The sequence below is a fragment of the Neolamprologus multifasciatus genome, chromosome 19, assembly GCF_963576455.1.
Source record: "Neolamprologus multifasciatus chromosome 19, fNeoMul1.2, whole genome shotgun sequence".
In the NCBI taxonomy this organism is placed as follows: domain Eukaryota; kingdom Metazoa; phylum Chordata; class Actinopteri; order Cichliformes; family Cichlidae; genus Neolamprologus; species Neolamprologus multifasciatus.
Window position 1 is genome coordinate 12,651,745 of NC_140457.1, and position 24,773 is coordinate 12,676,517.

At 37.7% G+C, this 24,773-nt stretch overlaps 2 protein-coding genes and 1 long non-coding RNA gene across 8 annotated transcripts; 2 read left to right on the forward strand and 1 right to left on the reverse strand.

Moving 5' to 3' along the window:
• Nucleotides 1–446: 446 nt before the first annotated feature.
• On the forward strand, nucleotides 447–7,225 carry elavl1a (ELAV like RNA binding protein 1a). Of its 5 annotated transcripts, none has more exons than XM_085142648.1 (7): nucleotides 447–595; nucleotides 2,169–2,228; nucleotides 3,490–3,670; nucleotides 4,125–4,228; nucleotides 4,824–4,977; nucleotides 5,124–5,349; nucleotides 5,505–7,225. In XM_085142648.1, the coding sequence occupies exons 2-7, from the start codon at nucleotides 2,193–2,195 to the stop codon at nucleotides 5,827–5,829; spliced, it is 1,026 nt and encodes a 341-aa protein (XP_084998774.1). In that variant the 5' UTR covers nucleotides 447–595; nucleotides 2,169–2,192; the 3' UTR covers nucleotides 5,830–7,225. The 5 variants fall into 5 exon arrangements, with proteins under 5 accessions (XP_084998774.1, XP_084998771.1, XP_084998773.1 ...); XM_085142645.1 differs by having other exon boundaries at nucleotides 448–595; nucleotides 3,478–3,670; XM_085142647.1 differs by having other exon boundaries at nucleotides 448–595; nucleotides 3,478–3,670; nucleotides 4,824–4,971.
• A 3,276-nt stretch (nucleotides 7,226–10,501) lies between these two features.
• Nucleotides 10,502–20,058, reverse strand: slc1a8b (solute carrier family 1 member 8b). 2 transcript variants are annotated; one of them, XM_085142641.1, is made up of 11 exons: nucleotides 19,695–20,058; nucleotides 18,577–18,656; nucleotides 18,065–18,280; nucleotides 15,811–15,853; nucleotides 15,475–15,688; nucleotides 14,461–14,560; nucleotides 13,508–13,741; nucleotides 13,156–13,350; nucleotides 12,930–13,064; nucleotides 12,724–12,835; nucleotides 10,502–11,316 (listed from the first exon to the last, which is right to left on the reverse strand). In XM_085142641.1, the coding sequence occupies exons 1-11, from the start codon at nucleotides 19,857–19,859 to the stop codon at nucleotides 11,107–11,109; spliced, it is 1,704 nt and encodes a 567-aa protein (XP_084998767.1). In that variant the 5' UTR covers nucleotides 19,860–20,058; the 3' UTR covers nucleotides 10,502–11,106. The 2 variants fall into 2 exon arrangements, with proteins under 2 accessions (XP_084998767.1, XP_084998766.1); XM_085142640.1 differs by having other exon boundaries at nucleotides 10,502–11,253; nucleotides 12,697–12,835; nucleotides 19,695–20,056.
• Nucleotides 20,059–20,253: 195 nt separating this feature from the next.
• On the forward strand, nucleotides 20,254–23,554 carry LOC146496129 (uncharacterized). Its single transcript, XR_014871073.1, has 3 exons — nucleotides 20,254–22,410; nucleotides 22,445–22,787; nucleotides 23,437–23,554. It is a non-coding gene; the product is annotated as an uncharacterized LOC146496129 (long non-coding RNA).
• The last annotated feature ends 1,219 nt before the right edge of the window (nucleotides 23,555–24,773 follow it).

Here is a 24,773-nt window from a genome sequence, read left to right on the forward strand (position 1 = left end):
ACATAGATAAATATAATTACAAAATTGGAAGGATTTGGTGTTTATTATTATTGTTGATATTGTTGTTATTATTATTGCAGAATTTAGAATTAAGTTAAAATGAAGTCGAAATTTCGAGATAAATCGTGAAATATTATTTTGAGATTAAATCTAAAATAGTATAGGAAAAAATCTAAATTATTTTAGTTTATTTTCAAAATAGTAATATAATATTCCGTTTTTCTCATACTCCTCGGTAATCTCTTTATCTCTAGAGTATTTGTGTTTTTATGTGTTGCAGCGCGCCTTTTTACCTTTTGCCTTTTTCATGGGGTCCGGAGTTTATTCAAATTAATCATATCTACAGAGGAAATATTTTTAGCTTTGATCAAACTAGCCATAGTGGATGCGGATCCCACCGTCGTCTCCTGCAGAGGCGTGCCGATTTAACAGCTCGTCTTTCAGATCCGTGAGGGGGCGTGGCTGTTTCCGTCACTTAGCTTCGTTCTGGGTTCCTTCGTTACGTGAGGCCGACTTGGAGGGAAGTGGACGTTGCCAAGAAGAAAAGAAATAGGCGAAGGGAGCAGAAACAGCAAAAAGCACCACTTAAAAGCTGGTAAGAGCTTTCATGGTAACAAATGCTTCCACTGAGTCTTTGAGCCTTTGCTTCGATATTTCGACGTGCAAAGGTTTGTCAAAGGCAAATGACTGCCATGCCGCTTTCGCGGCCTGTATAGCCTTTGGCTAGCGTTGGTTAGCGTTAGCCTCTGTGGCCTGTTAGCAGGCCGCTGGGGTTTCGGCACAGGGACAGAAAAGCATTCATGTGACGCTCTCAAAAATGGGGCAGCGGTGCTTTGTGTTAGCTATCCGGCGTCGGTGTCACTTTACTTTTCACATTGCGACCTATTACGGACCCTTATAACATTTTAAGTTAGAATAAGAAAATTACCTTCTGGTTTCTGTTTGCTAATCCCGATGTACACGTTTGTCATTGTAAGCACAGAAAAGCGTGGAGTATGCAACTCACTAGTTTGCTAATGCTATTAAATTTTGCTAGCCGGGCCCGTGCACGTTTCCGATTTTGAGCTCGCGAGTCGATATGTTGTTCACCCGTGTGTTTAAAACAAAAGTGCAGTATTAAAGCGGAGTCACTGTAGAAAATAATCTAAGATTTCTCAATAGTGCTTTTTTTTTTATTTTAGCCGCGTTAAATAGTGAGCACAGTAGTTCGCAGTTCCCTTGTTCTTGGAAGCTGTTCATTCAAATATTGCACATTCAAATTCTGATCTAACTCTGCTGCTACATCAACTCCACTCCATCGCTCCATATCCGACTGGATAATATGGAAAACAAAATACTAGTGCGCTAGCCCAGTTTTTCATCAGGATTACTTGTGTTCATTGAAAAGATGTGAGAGCATCTTTGATTGAAACTTTCCATGCTTTCTCCACGTTAACTGTAACTCAGCAACTGCTCTAAAACGATTTATCTTGCACGGCAGTTCTGCTTGTCTGGACTCTTTGTTTAAGTTGTTATGTGGTGAATAGTTTTGCTGGGGTTTTTTTTTGTTTTTTTGGGGGGTTTTTTGGGGGTTTTTGGTGTTGTATTCCCTTACCCCTGTCTTTGCAGAGTCGACAAACCCTTTCTGTTCTCACAATAGTTTGGTTTTATTTGGAGGTTATGTTAGGAAAATAAAATTTGATCCGAAAGTTATCTATCTGTTTCCTATAAAAGATGTGTTTCACAGGAGATAAGAGTGGGATTGGCTGGTAACCTCCATGTATGCCCATTTTGTGAGACCCAATGTTTAGATATAGTTTAGCAGTAAAGCTATCTATCTATAGATAGATAGACATGAGAGAGAGATGCATTTAATGTAAAATTAATTGCACTTTTTATGGTCTCTTTACACAATGTGCATACCAGTCCAGTTTGTGACTTCATTCATAGGTGCCCCATGTGAGAAACAAAGTAAACAGGAGAGCATTTAAGCTGGGAGAGCTGCCTCCTTTAAAGCATTATAGACAATCTGGTCAGCATGATTTTCAAAGAATTTGTAGAGCTTTAACGTCCAATACAAGCTTCTGTATTATAAGATGTGATGCATCTTAATGTCATCTTGATCAGATTGTAGGTTTGCTTGTTGAGTTGCCCTGACGTTGTTTGATATTTGTTTTTTCTCTGCGTAGCTTCAGGAGCAGTGAAGTGTCTTCATGGCAGTTCGTCGAGGACACATTAAGTATATGAAAGTGAGTACGAATGCCAGCTTTCATTTCAGTGAGTACTGTAGTATCTGACCATATCGTTTGGCAGTATGGTCAGTGTACAACATATTAATGGCATCAATTACAACTTAAAGCAAGTTGGCTGTTATATAGTAGGTACAAGAACAGCGTAACAAGTTTGTAAAAGATAATAAAAAATCCAAAAGGCACACTGCAATTCAAGCAAATAATCAAAAGTTATCAACCAGACACACAAACAATATTATGTAGCTGAATTATTGACTCTTGGCCCAATCCCATTTCAGTCTTCAACTAGTGTTAAAGTTTACATCCATTCACATCTTTGTCTATTGTATTTGGGATTATGACTTAATTGTATTCCAGTATTTACTATTCTTTCTAGACACTTACAAGCAGTATGAATGGTCTTGGCCTTTTTGACCAGAAAGTCCCAGGATTAATGAAGTTAAGGGAACTAAAGTGTGAATTCAAAGTCTCTTTTGCACCTAACAATTGGTGTCTCTACTGTACTTGACAGACTGGGATATAAAGTGAATCACACACAGGAAAGTGTTTGGTAGGTATTTGGCATTTGCTTTCTATTACAGTTTCGGCTTCCAATGATTACAGAAACAAACAAGAAAAATCACATTTCTTTTCATACTCTCTTGTGGGAACCTGGTCTGCTGTGTGCTGTCACTCAGCCTGTGGCTGCCATGCAGATCACCTGAGACAAATTTGCTGTAGGCAAACAGGGACCACTATTTCTTTTTGGGTGACAGGCTTTATGGTCAAAAATTGCCACGTTATAAGAGTCATGGACTTTGAATGATGGATAATTAAATCTTCTGAAAAAGACACATGTTTAAGTCCAGTAGATGGATAAGTGATGGATAACTAAGATGACCGTGTTGACTACAATAATCAGATTTTACTTGGTGTGACCTCTTTTCTTATTAACCGTATAGTTGAAAAGGAGGCATCTGGATCTCGTACAGGAGCTTTTTGTTAATTTGGTGCAAACCATTTTTTTCTTTAATTCTAGTAACTATCAAAACTGTCCAGTATGCCCACTATTATTACAAATTTTTACTGCATCATTTTGTTTAATAAATAGTTCAAAATCTAAAGGTTACTACAGGTCATGTACTTACAGTTAACGGCCTGGGGTAAGCTTTCAAATGACCGTCTTCTGTAAGTAATTAAATCGGTTTCAGCAGCAGTTCTGTTCTACCCAACGTGCTTACCTTGTTTTGTGTTTTCGGCCCACCTGGCTGACTTGCAGGAGGTGTATGACATGTCGAATGGTTATGAAGACCACATGGGAGGGGATGAGGGGAAGGATGCTAAGACCAACCTGATCGTGAACTACCTCCCTCAGAACATGACGCAGGATGAGCTGCGGAGCCTCTTCAGCAGCATTGGGGAGGTGGAGTCTGCCAAGCTAATAAGAGACAAAGTTGCAGGTATGCAAAGTTTTGAAGCAATAAATCATGTCGGATCAGATCCAAACAAGATCTTGGATTAAATGGAAAAGGATTCCTGTTAGACTTGGCCAAAAATACATGCTGTGGCATTGCCAGATCATGTCGAGGTGGAGATTTGTCTTATAATAATTTTATTTATTTGGACGCTGTTTATTAATGGCCTGTTTTCTGCCCTCAGTGATTCTGTAACTTTTATTTGAGAGATCTCCCAAATTTATTTCCTGCTCACGCTGGGAAGTAGTTTCCTGAACATTTTTGATTATCATAGCCTTGTTTTATTGATTCCAACCAGCCCAGCCCTGTTTAATTGTTTATTCTAGCATGCAATGTTTGAGATTTGTTTTTATTTTTAATATTTATTTGTTTGCAGATTTTTTTGAACTATAAAACGTTTTTTTGTTTTATTTTATTGTTTTCCTTTTTTTTTCTCTAGGCCACAGTTTAGGGTACGGATTTGTTAACTATCTTAACCCTAGTGATGCAGAAAGAGCTATCAGTACACTGAATGGACTAAGGCTACAGTCCAAAACTATCAAGGTAACGTGCAATAAGGTGTTCTACAATTCTCAAAGCAAAGATGTTATGTCATTTAACTTTGCTGTGGCTCTTGTGCTGTCCGCTATCTAGCTAGTACATGTCAGCCCGAGGAAAGAAATACTGCTTTTAACGCTCACTTACTGCCCTATCTTATAAGTCTCTGGTGTTTGACTTTAATTCAACTTATTTTATTTGACACATTCTGTCACAGTGAGTGTATTAAATGTATTTAATTTTCAAAATGATCAATTTGATTTCTTTTTTTTATCGCTGTAATGTTCTGTTGCTTCTGATCCTCCCCCCTCACCCATTCTTGTTTTATTTTATTTTTTTACTCAGACCAAAAACTTGATGTCTAAAGCAACCAGATTATTTTGTAGTTTTTTTTTAGTCCAAAATGTTGCTTTCTGATGGACAGACACAGCAGTGTTCAGCTGAATAAAAAGATGTATAAATATGACCAAACCACTGCTATATTAATCTCTGTTCAACCAAACGACTGTTTAGATGTTTTTGTTTTACTTTGGCAATTTTTTTTCAATTTCTGCATGCATATCAGAGTTTTAATCAGGCGTTTGTTGCTTCCTGTCGCCAGGTGTCATATGCACGGCCCAGCTCGGACACAATAAAGGATGCTAACCTGTACATCAGCGGACTTCCCAAGAACATGACCCAGAAGGACGTGGAGGACATGTTCTCACGTTACGGGCGTATTATAAATTCCCGGGTACTTGTTGATCAAGGTACAGGTACGCAAGGTGAATGGCTTCCTTGCTTTTTTTCCAAAAATTTTGTTGAAATTAAATAAACAGTTTGTTTTTACTGTTAAGTAGCTAAATGCAGTTCATGCTGCTTGTATCAGAATAGGTGGTTACAGCTGCTCTCTCAAACCTAGGTTCATCCCGTGGAGTGGCTTTTATCCGTTTTGACAAGCGTGCAGAAGCGGAGGAGGCTGTCAAAAACCTAAATGGTCAAAAGCCACCAGGGGCCTCGGAGCCAATCACAGTAAAATTTGCAGCCAACCCAAACCAGGTGAAGAACACACAGCTCCTCTCTCAGCTCTACCACAACCAATCCCGACGCTTTGGAGGACCCTTACACCACCAGGCACAGCGGTTTAGGTGAGGGAAGAGCTACATACATATAAACTGAATGGTGCTGATGCTTGAAATGTTACCATTTTTATATTTCATTGATTATCTAAAAAAAAAAAACAATAATCAGTCACGTTCTCATTCTTAGTGACAGCAAGTATGCTAAATACTCTCACTTTCAGGTTTTCTCCCATGGGTGTCGATCACATGGGCAGCATGGGAGGCGTCAGTGTCCCTGGAAACTCCACCTCTGGCTGGTGCATCTTTATCTACAACCTAGGCCAGGACGCAGACGAGAGCATCCTGTGGCAGATGTTCGGTCCCTTTGGTGCCGTGACGAATGTCAAGGTGATCCGAGATTTCAACACCAACAAGTGCAAAGGCTTTGGCTTCGTTACCATGACAAACTACGAGGAGGCCGCCATGGCCATCGCCAGCCTGAATGGCTACCGGCTCGGAGACAAGATACTGCAAGTGTCCTTTAAGACCAGCAAGGGCCACAAGTAGAATAAGCCGGACAATCAGGTGTAGAAGAAAGCGGGAAGTAACCCATGTCAGGCTTTTATTGCAGAAAGCTTAAGTTTTCAAAGTTAGACACACCAGTTTCAGTTTCATCATATTCAGAGTTAAGTGACATGTTCACTCTTCTGCACCTTTGTAATTGTCTCAAAAGTGTCTAGGGTTTTCTTTTCTTTTCTCCATTGTTGTTTGTTTGGGGTTCAAGGACACTCAATTTTAATTTGGAGTGGATGGAGAGGCTAAAATCCCAAATTACCACCAACATCATTTTTTTTGTGAAACTTATCTCAAAAACTAAAATCCTGTCTATATGTGTTGCATGTAAAGCTGTAGGAACTGCATAAAGGAGGCAAACCAATGATTCTTAGCAGTGCACTAAAAACAAACAAATCAGAACATTGTAAAAGATCCAAGTGTGAACTTTTCAATGAATGATTTAGTGTAAAGATAGGGTTAAAGACTGCCCTCCCCCTTTTAATGACAGTTTTACTGCGGAAGAGCAGTGCTCTGTCCTGGTTCCTCATCACAAGTAGAAATAGATGCCTTAAACTATCATACAGTGGACATCCAGTAGACCTTTTAACTATTCACTACTACAAGTCAGTCTAAGAGCATAGCACTTTTAGCCAGCCAGCTTTAGGTTGCTCTGTATATCAGTCTTTTTGATGGTAATCTATTACTTCTGTATACCTTCCATGCAGGTTTAAGAGTTCTTAAAAGAAACAGTGAGCCCTAGGAGGGAAATGTTTGTTTTGTTATCCATATGTAAAGTGTCTTTAATTATGAGTTGTTTGATGCGAGTTGCAAATGAACCCCAGTCAGTGAGTCACAAATTAAAATGGACCAAAGGCAGGGAGAGATACTGATAACCTCGCAAGAGTTTTTCTAAGCAGATGTTCAAGATAAATATTTTGGAGCCCAACTGATACTGGATTCTCATTGGCCAATGTTTGGTTTTTTTGTTCACCATAATCTGCAGATACTTAAAACTTCTGTGATTAAGCTGAGATTTACAGGTATCAGCTGAGCTCTACTTATTAATTTTTTTTCTTTTGTTCTTTTGATGAGGTACTAATTATATACACATAATACTGATTCTTACTGAGAGCGACGCCACTAGCTGTTTGCTGATCTGTTGGTTTTTGTTTTGTTTTTTTCCTTTTACTTTTGAGTTAATTTTATCTTTTATTTTCTTTTGATTATATTTCTTTGTAGATTCATACAGTTTTGTTACCGTATTAAGTTACAAACTTGTTTTAACGAGTGCTTATCTCGAATGGCCTTTGTTATGGATTTCAGTTTAGATTTAATTTTCTTCCTTTCTTTTGTTTTGCTTGTTTCCCTTTGAACATAAACCATTAAATTTTATTTTGTTTTGCTGCAAGTTTTGTTTGGTTTGTTTGTTTGGTTTTTTTATTTACCCTTTTAGAATTGTTTTTCAGTTTTGTTTTATTTCCCTCTGTAGCAAATTTAGAGCGCTCCTAACACTTTGCTCATCAAGCAAAAGTTTCTTCACTGGAAGCTTTTACACTTTTGAGATGTTAACAACTTATGGACCAATGTAGGTTGAGAGGATTTGATGCTACTTAAACAAAACAGATATTTTAAGGCAAGTAAGCATCTGTTAGATGTTTTCCACAATGATTTTTGAAACATGACGCAAGTCCAACTGCAGAAGAGCAGCAAACTGAATCAGTCTGTTGGCACTGCTGATAGTTTTGCTGCCTGTAGTTAATCCGATTTCAGTATCATCAATAGACATCTAGCTGTATGAAGCTGCTTTTAATATCTGGCTGTTAGTTTTGTATTCACACTAAATTGTCCACTTGTCAGTGTAGGTATCTAATGAAACTAGTGATTGTACACAAGCTAGTTTCCATATTTTAACTAGAAGTGTCAAAGATTTAGGCTTTTAAAACCAAACGCACTGCTTTAATCTTTAATGGAGATTACTTTTTACCACATGGCTTTGTTCACCTATTAGTAAAAGACTCACCCAGTTAGAAAAGAATTATGTCCAGCTTCGTGTATGTTTCTTTAAAAATGCCATTAGCATCGGTGCTGCAGTTGTTCTGATTCAAGCTCAGCAGGAGTTAAAAAGCATAACACTTGGAGATGTGTTTCTAAGAATATACTTGGCTACAAAACTTGTTCACAATTTTTCGGATTCTGTTTTAAAACTGTTTTTCTTCCTCCCCAGCAATAATTCAGCTGACACTTGAGAATATAGTTGAAATTGTCTGGCCCATCATAAAGGAGTGCTCACATAGTGAGCTTCAAACTTTGGTCTTATTGTGCATCTTGATTTAGTATCTCCATGTTGTTATTATTGTGTCAGGATCCTTAACTTTGTGCAATATTTCATGACTTGCTCAGTGCAGGTAATAGACATTTGTTATAGTCATCGACTGTCATTTTGGGTTTTTTAAAAAAATATATAAAATTTTCTATTGACGTTACTGTGTAGTTATGTCGGCAGTCTAGTTTGGTTTGCATGAAAGGTGCAAGTGAGTTTAAGGGGCAGTGAAAATAAACTGCATTCCGCCTTAATTTATAAGAGGAAATAGTGTATTTTACATCAGAGGAGGCGCATTTATTTATTTGACAGTGTTTGTGGTCATACTTGATACTTATTGCAGTGTTTTTAATGGATTGTTTTGTTTTCTTGGTTTTGAACACTTTTGACACTAAGCTGAAGTCCGTTAAATGTCTTCTAACATTTCAATAAAAACATGGTGGCTTTTAAAAAAACATTAAAGGAAAATTAAATGTGTATTTAGAAGCTTGTTGTGGATTTGATCTACGTGATTCTCTTGAAAAAAGATGAGTAGATGTGCACTTGCACTTTTATGTACATGTTACTGAAGTTAGTATTGCTGTGATATGACAGTATTGTTGCACATTCTTGGAAATATGGAGATAGGATTTAATAGTAGACTTGACATGTAGATCGGAGTTGGAACCTTCTGCAACCAGGTGGTGGGGACAGTGAGCAGAGTCTATCCTGAAGCTTATTTTTTCTGCAGCTCTTTGTCTCAGTTTTCCTTCAACTTTAAAATTAAAGCTAAAATGAGTTTTCTAAAGTAGAATATGAATATACAATTTCAGACACCTTATACAATATATTTAAAAAAACAAAACAAACCGCTTCTTCAAAATGGCTTGGAAAGGAAAGAGAAAATTGAAACCAGTCTGGCTATTCCGTTTTTAGTGACTTTGGAATGCTAAAAACTCTTTTATTCAGATACTTAAATAGCTAAGTTGTAGCAAATTTTGTCATTTCAAGCAGGACCCTTTTTCTTTATCTGTTTTGAGACTCGCATCCTTTTCGACTCGCACTTGTGAGCGATGATGTTTGAAAACTAGAAGTGAAAACTTTTCTTGGCAGCGAAATATGGTACAGAATGACCAGCATACAAGACAGTGCATGGGCTCATCCTGAACAACAACCAGCTAGAAGAATGCCAGAAATAGTGGTTTTATTTTACGTTTTTACTCCCCGGGCCTTGGTTTGGATGGATATGGTCCGTTTTGAATTCAAATTACCAAAACGTAAAGCATTGTCTTTGTCTTTTTGTTATTTAAATAATAAAAATTAAACCAAAATGCTGAAATGGTGTTTGTGGAAAATTTAAAGCACATCCTTACTGCTTCCACAGGAACTAAGACAGTAAACAGCTCTGTACAAAGTTTTGGCAAATTGCTGGTCTTGGGGTATTTATGTTGCCAAAGAGGAAAGACCTCAGCAATGATCTTACAATGATCTTAGAAGCAATTGTTGCTGCCCATCAATGTGGGGATGTCTGTCAAAATACAACTGTTAATGTTTTTAGAGTGTGGGATTAATCCCTGACCTTTGATTATACTTTTTTATTTTTAAGACCTAAGACTAAGTTGTGCTCCTGAGCCACTCATTTTTGCTGCCCTGTACCAGTAATTTTTTTTTTAAGTGACTGCATCTTTGTACATAAATCAGTGCACTTTTGGATCATTCAAAGAACTTTCCATTTCCATTGGTGTATTTCTACCAATGCATGATCATGCTAATGACCCCAGAGGGAGCTTTCAGTCACAAAACTAACAATGGGCCTTTTTGTAGACAACAGAGGTTTTCTAGAAACTTACTAAATCTTGCCCTAAATATCATGACAGCTTTGATCAATTATTTTGTGCTTGTCAACTTTCTTGCATGAAATATTCCATAAAATCCAGCTAAATTTCAAGCTAAGTGTACAGAATTTATTTATTTCTCTTAGGAAAAAGGGGGGGGGAGGAAAGTTGAGCACATAAATTCATACATAACACAACTTTTTTTAATCATTGCTACTTTTAAGTCATTGCTGCTTAAGGTGGTTTTGCAAGCTGTTGAATCACTGGGTGCACTTAGTTTTTCACACACTGCTTCTGCATTTTGGTTTAATTTTTGTTTAATAACACTGTAATATGCCATGTTGTTGTTCATCAGAGGTTGTATTCAAAGAATTTTAAGATCTCCTGAAGGACCAGATTATGTAAAAACCTTATAACTGACAGATGCTATACTTTCTTTTTACCTTGCCAAGTATAATCCAGCATGTATCATGAGCACTGCATATACTTATCTTAAGCTTAATAGTCTCTGAGGTTAATTATTAAAATAAAAACTCTCACAGCACTGGTATGTAGCAGGTTTTTATTAGAAATGAACACAAAATTAAAAGCAGTGGTATAAAAACACAAATTATGCTATAATTTTCATTTGCTTGGGATATGTTGGTATATTTCTTAATTTTGCTTTAATATTTATGCATAAACACCTTGTCTAACAGAGAGAAAGCCCTGTTCTGTTGCTCTTTGTCTATTTGCTCCTTATAACATTCAAGTCTTTCAAGGTCTCAGCATTATTGTCAAAAATGAGGCAACGTTAAGGCATTTCAAAACCTAGACTTAAGTTAAAACTGCAGTCATGTTTCATTATACTGTGTCTACTGTGGATTTTAATTGTCCCCCTGGAACTGATAAACACTGATCTCCATCCAATGCATGTCATTGTGACGTATGTTCATGTCTGCAAGTGCATTCAGACAATGTGCATTCAAGATTGAATAAAATGCATCTCCTCACATCTCTCTACATGCAAAGCAGAATAGAGACATGCTGTTTTGTACATTGTATCAAGTAGTACAGGTTTCTGCATGGCACAGGCTTTGAGTGAACTTTTAGAGCCTCGGTTAGTGCCTTTGTAGGTGCATCTACGTGCTGTAGAAGGCATCGTGTAAAAGTGTCTCAGACTTGACAGAGGTTGTAGCTGGGCACGGGTTTCTCCAGCACGTTGTCTCCATCCACTTCAAACACATAATCGCAGCGATGTGTGATCAGCGGAGCATCAGACAGTGCCACGCTCTGATTGCCAAAGGAGATTACTGTGTCTCTCTGTAGGGAAGATGACAGCGGTAGGTCTACAGTTAGTTCAAAGGTAGGAGGTGTTGGGGAGGACTGATAAGCCAGGGTTTTTTGCAACATGCGTACATATTGTCATTAACTATTTGGTTCACATATATTGAGTTGCAGCTATGGTGTTTTCATTTCCCATTGCCAAGTTTGACATTATATTTGATTTGTAGTTCAAAATAATTACAGCATGTACCTTACCTAGGTACTTATGGACCAAGGTTTCTCTACTGAAGGGCAGGTGGTTTAGCACCAGCCGCTTCTCCAGCCCTTTAAAGCTCACTTTCTCTTAATTGGCTGACCCTCATAAACAAAGGGATGAACAGCAGGTGGGTGGGGCTTCTGTCCTCAGCAGAACTGTTTTCCTTAGATGACTCTGAAGCCTTAGCATTTGGTTTATGGAGACTACTTGTACATACCCTGACCATATATTTGAAACTTGGTCGTGGTTAATACAAACATAAGAAAATGAAAAAATAATAATCGGTCTCCTTTAATTTTCTCCCGCCTTGATTATTGCGATTCACCTTTCACACGCTTCTCTAAGTCCTCCATAGCTCGTCTCCAACTGGTGCAGAACACAGCAGCAAGACTGCTAACAAACCCTAACCAGCAGTCACATATTACACCCATCCTTGCCTTCACTGGCTTCCAGTGGCGCCAGTGTCTGGCAGCCTCGCCTCTGTCAGTGCGCCCCAGGGTGGCTGTCTCTATAATATAGCTTGCCATCACCAGTGTGTGAATGTGTGTGTGAATGGGTGGATGACTGATCTTGTAAAGCGCTTTGGGGTCCTTAGGGACTAGTAAAGCGCTATACAAATACAGGCCATTTACCATTACCATAAGCTCTGTGTGGACAGGCCCCTGCTTATATACAAGAGCTTCTAAGACCTTATCATGTAGCCGGCCTCTCCGATTGTCTAACGGGGTCTCCTAACTGTTCCAGGCTCTGATTTTAAAACCAGAGGTGATCATTGTTTATTCCGTCCAAGCTGAACCAGATTTCTCAGTCAATCAGATCAGCTGACTGTTATTTGTTTCAAACGATGGTTGAAAACTAAATTCTTTTCTTTGCTTAATCTTTTCCCCTTCATTTTTGGCCATAGTTTGCAACTATTTACATGTATGTGTGTATGTTGGAATGAATGTATGTCAGTATGGCTGATTATGTGTCTGTATGTATGTTTAAACATGTACACGTATCATCAATATGTGGCTTTATTTAAACTGCAAGTTGTAACTCTGTGTTTTTAAAAGTGCTATACAAATTGTTGTTGTTATTATTTAAGGATAAATACCTGCAAACTGAGGTTGCAGACTCTTGTTTCTAGTTCATTAACTATATACAGGATTGGATTTTGGGAGAATTTTTGAAATCTTTCATTTATGTGAACTTTGATATATACTAACAGAAACAGTCCTTACCCGTTCTTTATTGGCAACAGCAGGTACAGCAGCAGAAGCAGCGGTTGCTGATTTATCAAAGTCCTTCTTGCATATATGAGCCATAATCCCAGCAGCTAAGGCATCACCCAGAACATTGATCATTGTCCTGAATCGATCACTGATGAAATGAGAGGGGAAAAGTTCATCACAAATTGACCAATTTAGCTAAATAGTAAGACTTACTTAAAGATAATAACTTTTGTGGGACTTACAGCACCCAGTCGATGGCTACAATCAAGGAGATGTCAGCAGGTGGTAAACCCACAGAGGTCAGGACAATCACCATTGTAACTAAACCCGCTTGAGGTATCCCAGCTGCTCCAATGCTGGCTGCGGTTGCTGTTATACTGATGAGACAGAGGAAAAGATGTTAGGGAAACAGATTTTCAACACAAGGAACTTCTCAGGGGAGCATCTGTTCTCAGTATTTATTCTCACCTGATAGTGACCAGCTGGCCAAAGTCCAAGTCATACTCATTGACTTGAGCTATGAAGATGGCTGCCACTGCTTCATACAGGGCTGTTCCATCCATGTTGATAGTGGCTCCCACTGGAAGCACAAATCGCGCAATTTGTCGGTCAACTCCACAGTTCTCCAGGAGACACTTCATAGTGATTGGCAGCGTGGCTGAGCTGCAAAGAAAGAAATCAGAGGATATAAAAGGATGTCAGATTAGTCAGCAGACTTCAATCTGAACCCAGGACTGGTAAAATGTCCCAGTTAGAAATGTAGAAAGATCTACATTGGTGGGATATAACACAACACATAAAAATGTCTGTTTTCTCTTACCTTGAAGATGTAGCCAGTGCAATGACAAGAGCCTGCAGCAGCCCTCTGATGAAGGTGAATGGATTTTTGCGGGTAAAGAAGAAATAAAAGAGAGGCAGCAGGATGAGGCCATGCACTAAGAGACCACACATGACAGTGATGAAGTACATGCCCAGCTTCTCCCCCAGATGGGCTGGGTCGTGCATGTCCAGGATCTTTCCTGCCACCAGGAACACAATGCCGAAGGGAAAATACCTTCAAAGAAGAGAAGATAGAATATGAATTACATTCATTTTCTTACCACGTTGACTCCTGAAAATATATGAAAGTTTTTTTTGTTTCTTTCTGTGCGTGTGTCCCTACAGGAAAGGATTTCCATCCTGACCTTAACCCCAAACAACTCCATTGGGATTATTTGAGACATCAACTGTGATCCAGCATCAGTTTGCTAACCTCACTAATGCTCTTCTGTCTGAATGGGAGTAAATCCCATGTTGTATGCTGCCAGGCATCAGAAGAGTGCCAGCTGTTATAGCAGCAGGCTGAAGCTCATAGACGTGACTTTGCATGTTCAAAATCACATATTGTACACATGGATACAATCAGTCTTTGAAGCTCCAAGTTTTTTTCCGACATATACTGCATGGTGCTTAGCACAATTCAAGTGAGTTGCCTGATGTATTTACTTATGAGTTTGTAGCACTAATCATATATAAAAGAGTCCTCTTTGCTCCATTCATATAACTGTATTTCAAGAGTCAACTCATTTCCAATGAGAAGCTTTGAGGTCACTTTAGATACACCACTGAGTTTTCCTCGAATCGCCATGAGATCTATTTTTGGATGTAATCTGGCTCTGCTGTGTGAACTTTGTGTAGTCTGTCTTTTATTGGATGCATGTGCGTGATACAGTAGCGTGTATCTGTGTGTGTGACAGAAAAAGAAAAAGGGAGACAGAGAGAGTGCAGCCTTACCACATAGCAGCATTGATGATCTTCATGACACACTCGTTGATGCACTGGCACACATTGACCAGTGGTGTGCCACGTTCCCCCATTTTCCCCAGCAGCAGACCTGAGAACAGATAACACAGTCGCATGGTTGTTTGTTAATAGTTGTGGTGCAACCTTCTTATCCCGATAAAGAAAAAAAGACTTTACAAAATTTAACTAACTGCATAGTAGTTAGTTGGTTAGTCATATAAATAAGCTATAAGGCAGATTCTTGCTTTGCTGACATTGCTAATAAATCTCAAATTTTTAGCTCCTTTTAGTAAGTCTCCATGATCTGTGAGAGTACAATATTTTAATGAGAAAATACAGTACTTTTTATTCCACTTCAGGTATTCAATATTATGATCAGAACTTCAGTACTTTTCAGACAAAGTTGTAAAAAACATAAATACCACAATGCATTGCTGCAAATTAAAACTAGTCTACAAAATCTTTTGCTTGTGCCACATTGCAAAATAATTTTTTTTTAAACCACATCTTCTTGTGCCCTTTCAGATGTTCAGATCCAATATTATGCACTTAGTGGATATAATTTACTTGTTCAACACATCCTTTTTTATTTCTTTTTTACTGTTGTATTAAACTTCCCATAACTTATTTTCCTTTCTAGAGAGAACTATACAACTGAACTGTGTAAAGTAATTTTACTTTCTCTGCATATATGACATCAGCCAATGCATCATCACATTTACTTTTGAAACTTTAAGCACATTGTGCTGATAATAGAGACATTGCTTCTGATATCAAAAGTCATTAGTTTATCACTTTTGAAATGGAGACATGTGGAGAGATGGCATGAGACAGCCTGCCAGTGCAAAAGTTGTTATGTCCTGTAATATAACCAATGCATTAATGTATCTATGCATTTGCATGGTCAGCATGTAACTTATTTATGATCTTGAATAGGCTGGCTTATTTTAAAATCCCATGGTTATAGTTATATAAAACATTAAAGTTGAATGGTGATTGTCTTACCCATTGTAGCTGAGAAGATGACAATCCCCAATACATTCATGCCTTTGCTTGTACTTGGGACAATCTTATACTTGATGTCAGGTGCAGGGGTGATCTCCAGGAAGACTGGATGACCCAGGCGAGGGTTGTGGTAATCGGGCATGACGTATACATAGTTGGTCTGAGACACTTTTGCGTCATTGTTCTGCACAATGGGTACCAAATCTGTCCGGTACTGGCATGAAATGAAAGAACAACCATATAGATCTTTTACTACGGGCATCTTGAAATTTGAATATTTGAAATTTGAATAATATTGCGCAGTTCTCAATCCGTAACTCCATGTTGTCGACTCACCTGCTGAAAAGTTGCTTCAATCAGGTTTGATGGGATCATGTTCCTGCAATGTACAATAAAAAGAAAGAAGCCATATGATCACATGTGTAGGATGATATACGGTTCAACTGATGGAAGCTAGATCATTTACTTGTGTGTGACAGATTCTGAAATGATGGTCAGCACTTATTGTTGACCTTAAAACAATAATGGGTTGTGTTAGACACCAAATAAGCACGGATGAGAAGTGCTTGGATTGCTCGGGTAAAAGAAAAAAATTGCCGTAGGTGATTTTCTATAATTCTTTTACAACTGGCCTCATTTATGCATCTACTGGTTAATAGCATGAAAAGCTAGATACTAAATGTGTGTGGTGAGACAGCTTTTTTGAGTTTTTAAATATTTTAATCCTATGTTTGAAGAAAGTATGTACTGTTTGTGATGGTTTTGAGGGTGAAAAACATATTAAAAACAAGTTGTTTTTATTTTTTCAGTATAATGTATTGGGATGCACAAATACAGTTGTTCACAGTAGAAATGTTCAGAAGCTTAAAATGTAGAAATATGCAATGGGTATGTAAATAATTAGGCAATAATTACTCAGATCATCAATTAAAAAGTGTCATGGTGTTCAGTTATTGAACATTTAGAGCTATTATACTGTAAACCTTATAAATAAAACACAGTCTCACATTTGTTTACAGTAATAAGTTCTTGTAGATGGTGAATCTAACTGCTGGTACTAAAAATGAAATTGCATATTTTGCATCATTTTGTAAAATAGATCAACTTATAATATACTGTTATCATTAAAATGAGCCAGTAGAATATAAAAAGCACCTTGAGTGGCTTGAACAGTACTGCAATTTCTCAATTTGTCTTGCTTCTGGAGTATGTTAACTTTTGATACTTCCATTTATTCTTACAATAATAAGTTTTACATAGCGGATATTTATTTGGTCCACTACTTGTACTCATATGTCATCATATACCGTAAATATCTCCAGTGGCCGAACTCATTAAAGTAGAATAGTTTCCTAGATTTAATGAGTTTTTATAAGAATAGTGAGAAAGACACAGGTTACGTTTTCACACAGTATAACAGCACAGAGAGTTTCACATGTTAAGGTTGATGGAAGCTGAACAGGTAGAGCCAGCATCATCAGACTGTTTTTATTCAGCCTGCGTCAGTGACACTGGCACCAAACACATAAGACGACTAAAATGTGCACCTCACCACAGCTCTCCAGTTTAATCTCATTTAAGAATAAGTGGATCTTTGACATGAATGGCCCGTCAATAAGCCTGAGCCTGTACAGGAGTACAGGTTCAATCTAACAAAGTGACTCTGCAGTAGGATCTTCTGAGAAAGTGTCAGCTTAAAGAGTCACAATTAACTCTTTCCCTATTCTTAGTCAAACTGCTGCAAGGGTAATGACATTGCAACAATGCTACAAGGATTTTAAAGGATGATGTTAAAGCTTACCATTTAAATTCTGTGTTAAAAATCCCTCCACTGTTGCTAGAAAGAGTTTAATATCAAATGTAAATTAATGTTTTGATGAATACAGATTTCTGCAAAGCTCTCATGTCTTTCTAGGAATCTAAATCTCTGAGGAGATTTTGTGATTAGGTGACCAAACCTGAATGAGGGTTTTTCTGCATATTAATAAAGTACTGCTTGTGGGAAAAAGAATTTTTCAAATAATACCAAATTAAGTCTTTTTCTACTTATTTATGTATTTATTTATTTTAGTTTGATATTAATTAAGGAATATGAAACAGATATAAGAGAGATCACTTTACCGGGAGCTCTAAAAGCTGATCTTGTAAAATGCACTATTAAAAAAAAATATATATATATATATATATATATATATATATATATATATATATATATATATACATATGTAAGAGAAAAAGCTTGCTGAAAAAGTAATTATTTACAGAGTTTGCATCTCTGTTAAGGTTCACTGCAACATTATACAATCTAGATTCAGATTGTTGCTGAGTAATTTGCCATTTTTTATTTTATTTTTTTTATTATTATTTTTTTTGCCAAGCACATCCTGCTGACACAACTGCTAGCTTTATTCCAGCAGCATCAGCATTTTAAAATGTCCTGATTCAGTGAAAAATCTTATAATTCGTTTTATAATCTCTGGTGCCACTGTAGAGATGATATGTTTGAACGCCAGATATGGCATGGTTTGCTATGAATAGTAGTGTGAATAGATGAAAGACTGAAATCTTTTGTTTCTGTGTGAATGTTAACCTGATGAGGTCCAGCAGAGCATCAGCGGAGGTCATAACAGGCCCTGAATGTGAATGGTGACTTTCTTTTTCAGAGCCGGTCCCTGGGTGAACAATGATAACCAGCACGATACCAACGATGACAGCAATGAAGGTCGTCCACAGGTAATAAGTGATGGTCAGGACTCCCAGACGACCGCTTGCCTTGGTGTCCATGGCTGACAGGCCAGACATAAGACTGGATAGGAAAGTAGAAGAGGTGTGATTATGGATGTTGGCTTTACGAAAGACTAGAACTGAAGTAGATTTTAATTAGTTGTTTGGTTTTCTAAGGCTGCAGATTTTCAATAGATGTAGTGACATTTAACTGGTGGCGTTCAAACTGAAGTGGAGCAATAGGAAATATGACATCCAACACATGTCCCAGACCAAATTCAAAGCCAGCATCTCAGCTCTTGAATGACTGTACCATTAATCTTTGTGACCAGGAGGTCAAAAATCCAGGAGGATTTTAAAATCAAAGCTATCGTTTACCTGGAGGTGATAAGTGGGAGAATCAACATCTTCAACATCCTCATCAGCAGTTCTCCAGGGAAGGAGAAGTAGATCTTGGCCTGTTAAAGACAGGAACAGTTAAGCTTTGGACTTGTTTTGGTTTTTTGGGGGGCGGGTGGGGGGGGGGGGTTGCCTGCAATGAACTCAATACAGTTTAAAAAAAATCATTATTTACAAAAAGTATATACAGAATATGTCACCTGTTGTAGTGTAGTGTAGTGAGGTTTGATTAATTTCAAATTCTTAATAATAAAGAAAGTTAGGATTATGCTTGTGTTTCACAGATTCTTTCACTGATCATTGGATGGAAATAAAAATGTACTTTTAGAGCATTCCTGCTACTAGACAAGATTACATTGAGGATCCACACTGGACACATAAGCTTCTCGGTTTAAGAGCGTCTTACATCACAGTGACTTCATGGTTGTAGTCTGTAACCTTGAATAAGACATTGCTACGCATCGAAATAAAATCATAAATACAGGCTGGAAAAAAAAAACATTGAGAGAAGTTCAGCATGGAATGACAGACTAATTCATTAATTCTCAACTACTACTGGGAAACAAACTAAACTTATTGAATCTGGAAATTGTGTTTATTGTTTATTTTACATTATGAGGCTCAAATAATGGATGAGTTATTTCTTTATACCACTGTATTTGAAAGGAAACAGATTAATTTTTCTTTCTTTTGGTGAATCAAACCAATAACATTTCATAAACTCCATAAAACTGATTGAATCCTGGGTTATTTCACATACACAAAGTTACATATAATCCAGTATTGATATTTAAACTTTTTACAGTTGTTCAGTTGTTTATGCTCATCTTCTCCTCTTACCTCTGACCTGATTGTCTGTGTCTGCGTTCTTTCTCATTGTTTCCTAACAACCTTATCTACAGCCTCAGTGCAGACATGTCAACATGTCAAGAGTACTCATTGCCTATTCCTTTTATCCTAACTGTTCTGGTAATTTGTACATATTCTGGACTACATTCTAATGTAACGAATGTCTGTTAGAGCCTAAGTGAGTTACTTTGTCGTAGTTTGATTTTCTGTCTATTCATACATTGATCCATCCATCCATTAATTCATACCTGTGTGGAGAGGTTGAATGACCGGAGTATAAATCCAAGCACACAGCCGGTCACTACCGCAAAGACCGAGAGTGTCAGCAGACCATTCCTCTTGCAGTAGTCCTTCACGTACGCCCTGACTTTCAGAGACACTATATTTTCTAATAACTTCTGCAGACATTCCATCCTGATTCAGGCTCAGTCTGTATCCCAGCAAATCCCCCCCACCCCCGTCGCTGGCAGCAGATATCCGAATCTCTTGATGAGTGAGAATTGTCGGTATGTATCTCTCGAGATCCACGGCAGAGGAGAGCAGGTGTACCTGAAGAAATGTGGGTGCTGTTTAACTCTGAGGAGCTCATCCAGTCTGAAGGAGGAAACGTTGACTGACTTGTTCCTGGTAAAGCAGTGTCTAAAAGGATTATCCCTATCCCATGCGAACATAGTCTCCTTTAGAGACACTCAGGCTTATTAAAGAGGCTAAAGGTAAGCTCATTATGAGTTATTACTACCTGTGTCCAAGTCATCCCATTCACAAATGCACCAACATGTACTTTGTCATCTGCAACTTAAGCTCTTGAGCATAATGTAAGAATTACAGGAAGGTTTTATGAATTAATCGCAAGGTCTCTTTTAAATAATCCAGCAAAGATTTCTACTCATAAAACTTTTTTTTTGACTGAGTTATGACCTGTCCTGGCAGGATTACCAGAGGCAAGGCCAAAGGCATGACGCCAGCATCAGCGCTCACTATTCAGCTATGACGTGAAACTGATTAACAGGTCTGGACATACACTGGGTAGCTTTAATGTCATGATTTGTCACTTAAACTAGTAAATAATACCATCTTGGTACAAAAAGAAGCTCAAATTAGTTTGAAGTTGAAGGCATGAACTTTAACCCTGCAGGCTGTGAAGGAAAAGATGACCACTCCCACGCTAGCATGGTTTACACACTACAATCTACACTGTTGTTCAAGCAGAATTAAATTTATAGCTAGTGACACCAGATTGATCATATAAAGAATCTAAAGGAAAAATATAAAGTATTGTCTTATGCAGTGGGAAACTAGTGATCAATACAGCTGAGTACTCTGAGCTGCCAGCTGTCTGTTGTAGTGTGCTGTTTGCATGCTGTTTTAATGCTTTTTGTTGATGTCTGCTAATCCTTTTAGTCCACACTGACCTGGAAAGAGATCCAAACTTGACACTGAGCATTCTAACAATGTCTGCCTCCATCACCTTTAACCAGTCCAATAGCATTTAATCCTTGGACAATGCACGCAGTAAGATTAGTGGATGGAACAAACAGCAAACAAATACTTCCTACTTATCTATTTATCTCTGCTTTTAATTCTTAATCCTACAGCCAAAAGTTCCAAATTACTTTCAAATGCATCATACACTAACATTAACAAACAATAACTATTATTCTTATTAAAAATATAATTTTATTTAAATATTTACAGAACCATCAGTGCTAAAACCTCAACGTGGGTGTAAAACCTTTTATAAGTGAAGCGAATAGCAAACCACCCCTAGTGTCTGTGTATGAATTTGTTGCTTTGTTGTCACCACTTTATCACTATATAATTTAGAGAGATAACCTTTATCCTTTAAGTGTTTCTGATGTTGACGATAGAAATTGCAACAGTTAAAAATATCTCAAATGAAATGAAATGCAAATCTTGTCAGAAGTTTCATAATCCTTTTTTTTTAAGAATACATTGCAAGTTGTCACATGGGCTATAATTGAAGTCATCTGCAGTTGAAAGTGATGTCTTAGATCTTTTCAGATGATCAGAATCAAATATTTAATTTAATGTATCTTTAAATAAGAAATGTATACTCAGTGAGGTGACTGCCAGCTCTGTGTTCAGTGGTCTGTGTCAGAGTTTCTTCCTCTTCAGCAGCTGCAGTCAGTTTCTGCCGTAACAGCTCAGTGTATCTGCAGTCTGACTGAGGGAGGTTTTTGTACGACTACAAATCACTGTGTGAACACATCAGCACTGTTTATTACATGGATACTCTTACAGTAGTAAACTGCTGCATCTTCAGCCTGAACTCCACTGATGGTCATAGAGAAGTCAGAGCTGCTTCCACTGCCACTAAATCGAGATGGTGTTTCTGACTGTCTTATGCTCACATGTCGAATTAGGAGCTTTGTGGTCTGTCCAGATTTCTGTTGATACCAGTACATACACTGACCATCACTACAGCTAGCAACAGCTTGGCTGGTCCTACAGGTCAGAGTGACAGTGGATCCAGGAGTAGATGTCAGTACTGGAGGTTGGGTCACAGTCACCTGACCGCTGCATCCTGCAGACAAAAACAAATCATTCATTTATCAGCAGAAATCAATGAGAGAAAAAGCAGCACATCATGTTTGAAATGTTGCTGAGTGAATGAACCTGTAAAACAGCAGCAGGTCAGCGTCCAGATGAGGATGGTGATGAGAGTCATGGTGGTTGTGCTTTCTGCTGTGTTGACTGACAGATGTGAGTCCTGCAGTGTTGAAGTCACAGGACTATAAACCTTCTCAGTTCTCTGGAGGATCAGCTGATGATGCAAAGCCTCCTCTCTATGGAAATGATTTCTCTGCTCTCAACACACTGAAGGCAACGTGAAACAACTGAAGAAAATATTTACATTGGGAGTGCAACAGAGGTGTCCATGGCTGCAAATGATGAGTTTTATTTCGAGTGTGATTAGCATGAAATGCTAATCACACTCGATTTGTTTTTTTAACAAATCACTAAATCAATCATTTAGTGATTTGTTTTTTTAACTTTACTTTAAATTTGCTTTGTTAGTAGTCATTATTGAGAAGCATTTTGTTAGATGCTCTGTTACAAAGACGGTAATTGTTTCTATTTCCAGTTTATAGATAGTCAAGATATTATCTTTATTTGTAGGAAAATTATTTTGTTCTTTTTAAACCATTTTAGATTAAAACTAGCATATATTTAGCTGTTTAGATTAAGTATTGGGGTAGCAGACATTTTCTAAGTGCTTAGATGCTTGTTCTGAGTGCAGGAGGTTTTTGTGCGGCCACTTAGTGAGTTTGTATCACTGTGGTACACTTTTGGCGGAGGAACCAAACTCATCGTTGACTGTAAGTACCAAAAACCTTTACTTTGCACAACATGCAGTATTAATAATACTACATATACTAATAATAATACTAATTAATCAACTTTAGGTTTTTGTATGTTGCTAAAAATTAAGGTTAAATTGAAAAAATATCACAAAATGAGAAAAAAAACGTATTCTTTCCAAGCTGCAGTTAGTTAAATTCATTGAATCAGAAAAGAACAATTATCTATTTTCATCATACTTTATATTTTTTTAAAAATATTTAGAAAAGTCAAAATAAACTAATAATTTAAAAATGTAACACTGCAGAAGAGCAGCTGTAATATTTTAGCTCATTATTTCAATATCTGCTTATTTTTAGATTTAAAATGTGATCCGTAGTTTTGACAAATTAAAAAGGTGATTTTTTTAGAGTAACTGCAGATCATGTTGGTGTTCATGGCTCATTAACTTTAAATGTAGTTTTAAAGGAAGTGAAAGAAACAGATGACAAAGATTTGACTGTTCACATGAGTGTTTCAGCTTGGTTCATTTATATGTAGGAACATTATCACAGAGATGAGTTATTCACTTTGAAGTATTATTCAATAGATATAGGAATAGATTACCGCCTTTCAAAGTTTTATCACCTTTCTGACTCTCTCCTCTCCCTGTGCTCTCTCCTCCAGTGGGTGTGTTGAGGCCCACCCTGACTGTCCTTCCTCCTTCTAAAGAGGAGGAGAAGAAAAGCAGTGCCACTCTGGTGTGTCTGGCCACTGGAGGATTCCCCTCAGGTTGGAAGCTGGGCTGGAAGGTGGGGGGCTGTAGCCCATCTTCAGGGCTGTCAAACAGCCTCGAGGTCTTGGGGACAGATGGTCGCTACAGCTGGAGCAGCACCCTGAGCCTCTCTGCAGACCAGTGGAGGAAGGCGGGCTCAGTTAGCTGTGAGGCCAGTCTGAGTGGACAGAGCCCCATCACTCAAACCCTGGACCCTGACCAGTGCTCAGAGTAGAGCTTCAGCAACACTTTCTGTCTACAAATGATGTTTTCGAATCTACAGATCTCTGTTCCAGTGTGTCTGTAAAACTATTCGAGAAATGTTCATATTCATGTTCTGCTTCTTGCCCACTATAATAAGGAATGTAACTTACAGCATGAAATAAAAGTACAATAAAACACCGTGTTTGTATTTACTTAGTTTTGCAATACATCTTTTATGTTCAATGATTAAACCTTATGCTGCATTGTGAATCTCATAGTTTTGTGCAACAGAGTTAAAGATAAAGCTTAACCTCCTAGGACCTGGCGTTCACATATGTGGACATCACGTTTTGGGTTATTTAGACCAAAATACTCAATTTTGCTCTACAAGGGCCTGATATCCACTAACCAGGACATTATACTGCTACTGTTCTATCGAAATTTCAAATGAATATCCTCATGTGTGAATATCATGACATATCATGAAATTGAGGATCATGAATATCCTCAATTTTGGTTTCTCAGAAACCAAAATTAGGTAAAAAAAAAAAAAAAAAATCTGGTAATTCTTTGTTTTTATATTTATCAGGTCCCAATCAGCCCAAATATCAAAGAGAAATTAAAAATGCATGCCGTGGAAGAGTTCAGGTCTTAGGAGGTTAACATGTTCATTATATTCTAATTACAATAGCGGTAGGGGAAAATTATGGGGATTTAATATTTTTTCTGTCAATGCATCCATCGCAGCAGCCATGTTTTTAGAAAAGATAAAATTAAATGATATACATTTTTATGTTAAAACTTCTTCTTTTAAACTTTTATTTTGTGTATGTGTTTGATGACTCTATTGTTGTGTTCAGTGGACCGGTTGTTCTCATCACAGTCTCTTCACTGCACTCTGCACCTGCAGCCTTCACTCAGACTGAAGGAGGTTTTTGTGTAGCTCTAAATCACTGTGTGCATACTCCACCAGTATGCACACCCATACAGTAATAATCTCCAGCATCTTCAGCCTGAAACCCACTGATGGTTAAAGTGTACTGAG